This window comes from Corvus brachyrhynchos, unplaced genomic scaffold (assembly GCF_000691975.1).
Source record: "Corvus brachyrhynchos isolate BGI_N302 unplaced genomic scaffold, ASM69197v1 scaffold98, whole genome shotgun sequence".
NCBI lineage: Eukaryota > Metazoa > Chordata > Aves > Passeriformes > Corvidae > Corvus > Corvus brachyrhynchos.
Genome location: NW_008239762.1, coordinates 43,780 through 45,552, shown reverse-complemented (window position 1 = coordinate 45,552; position 1,773 = coordinate 43,780). Strand labels below are relative to the sequence as shown.

General features: G+C 42.6%; 1 protein-coding gene across 4 annotated transcripts in view; it reads left to right on the top strand.

Annotated features, from left to right (window-relative positions):
- Window positions 1-1,773, top strand: part of DIP2A (disco interacting protein 2 homolog A) — an 82,888-nt gene that overhangs the window by 73,787 nt on the left and 7,328 nt on the right. For 3 of the 4 annotated variants that reach the window (XM_017742768.1, XM_017742767.1, XM_017742771.1), the window contains 2 exons: window positions 337-366; window positions 786-847. In XM_017742768.1, the coding sequence (XP_017598257.1) occupies window positions 337-366; window positions 786-847 (92 nt within the window). The remainder of the gene's footprint in view (window positions 1-336; window positions 367-785; window positions 848-1,773) is intronic. The other variant, XM_017742770.1, reaches the window with a different exon arrangement.

Genomic DNA, 1,773 nt, shown 5'->3' with positions numbered 1-1,773 from the left:
TGGTTCACTGAAAAGCTGTTCTGAAGCTGCAAATAGTCTTACAGAGGGAGAAGGGATTTATTATAAAGCAATGTATGAGTTGCCTTGGCCCTCTTTTGTTCATTATCTGTGACTTGCATGTTTCCCAAAGAACCACCTAAAAGTGCCAAGCTCTCAAATAATCTGAAATGGAAATTTTCTTTTCATTCTAAAACAGTGTAAGTTTTGTTTTCTGTCTTACTGTGTGTATCTTATGTTTCTAGTGCCTCTTTGTTTGTATTTTCTTTTTTTCCCCTTTCTCTCTGTTTCCCACACTTTGATGGCCTCTGTTACTTCTGTTTGTGGTCCTGCTGTCAGCCAAACAGGCTGGGCAAGCTGGCTGAACAGGTATAGTGATGCATGTGTGCTTGTCACGTCCTAAAGTCCATCTGGTTCTGCAGTGTTAGGAACTAGGCCCACATAGGTTTATGCTTACATCCTTTTGCACTGGCTGTGTGGCTTTTAGAGCAGGTGCTTACTCAAATAAAATCATAAAAGCTGGATTTTAAATTTAAAAATTTTCCAAAACTTAGACTTACCTGTCCCACATACTTCACTTGTGCATTCATTGGCTGATTCCATAAAAAACGAAAGGCTCTGCAGTAGTCACTGTTGAAAGGGGGGCTACTTTATTTCTTGTACATTAGGGAAGTGCTTTATAAGTGTCAGTAAAAAAGGGAGAGAAATTTGTGAATTTATGTGGCTGTGAGAATGAAAGCAGGATGTCGTGGCTTCTGTTGAATTTGTTTCTTCTTCCTTATTCTTAGGGAACAGCAGGACCAGATCCAACAACAGTCTATGTAGATATGAGAGCACTTCGACATGACAGGTACAGTCTGTGTTAAAGCATTAACTCTTCAGTGGCCGTGGAGAAGAAACTTCAGCCTCAGTGCACTGGTTTGCTGAAATATCCTTGGCAGCAGTCAACTGACTCCCTGCCGTGTTGTATCCCTGTGCTGTGCAATTCCAAGAAATCTGCTCTCTCACAATCCTTTAGGTAGTGGAAATAGTACAGAGTCTCCCTTAGTCTTTTTTTTTTTTTTTTTCCCCCCTTCAAACCAAAACAACTCTGTTCCCTTAGCCTTCCCTGGGCTGCACTGTGTCACTTAATTCCAGTTAGGCTCCTTGCTCTTTACTGTTTGTAATTCCTACTGATGCTCTGCCATGACTCAGTGTGACAAGCAGAGGTCCAGGAGAATCCGGAAAAGAAGGTGAATTTAAAATCCTGGTGGGACTGCAACCTTCAGGCTTTTTTGGAAAAAGTTACTCATCTTTCCAGAGAGCAGAGTTACAGATTCTTGAAAGAAACATGGTCTGTGGGAATGCTAACAGGGAAGTTAGAAGACAGCTAGAAACTTAAGTTGTGAATAACTGAGAGTAACTGGGTGATTCATTGCAGCTCAGTCAGTGCAGCTAAGGTTGGGGTAGCAGTGCATATACTAGAACACTTCTGTTTAAGTTCTTGTCTTGGTTTGAAAGACAGGTGCCTGCCAAGGAAGGCAGGAACCTCCCTTGGAATGGAGACAATGACCCCCTTCTCTCCAAATTGTAACATTGAAATTAAGGGGCTTCCAGGCAAAGATATGGGAAAAGGAATAACAGTTCTTTACTTGTATGTATGTATGTATAACAAGGCAGACAAACAACCACAGCGGCAGCGACAACAAACAAACCCACAAACCCAGTGCCAGCCTCTCTCAGCTGTCAGGCACCTTCCCCTTGGGTGCAGTTCTGGTCACAGCCGATGGGGTGGCT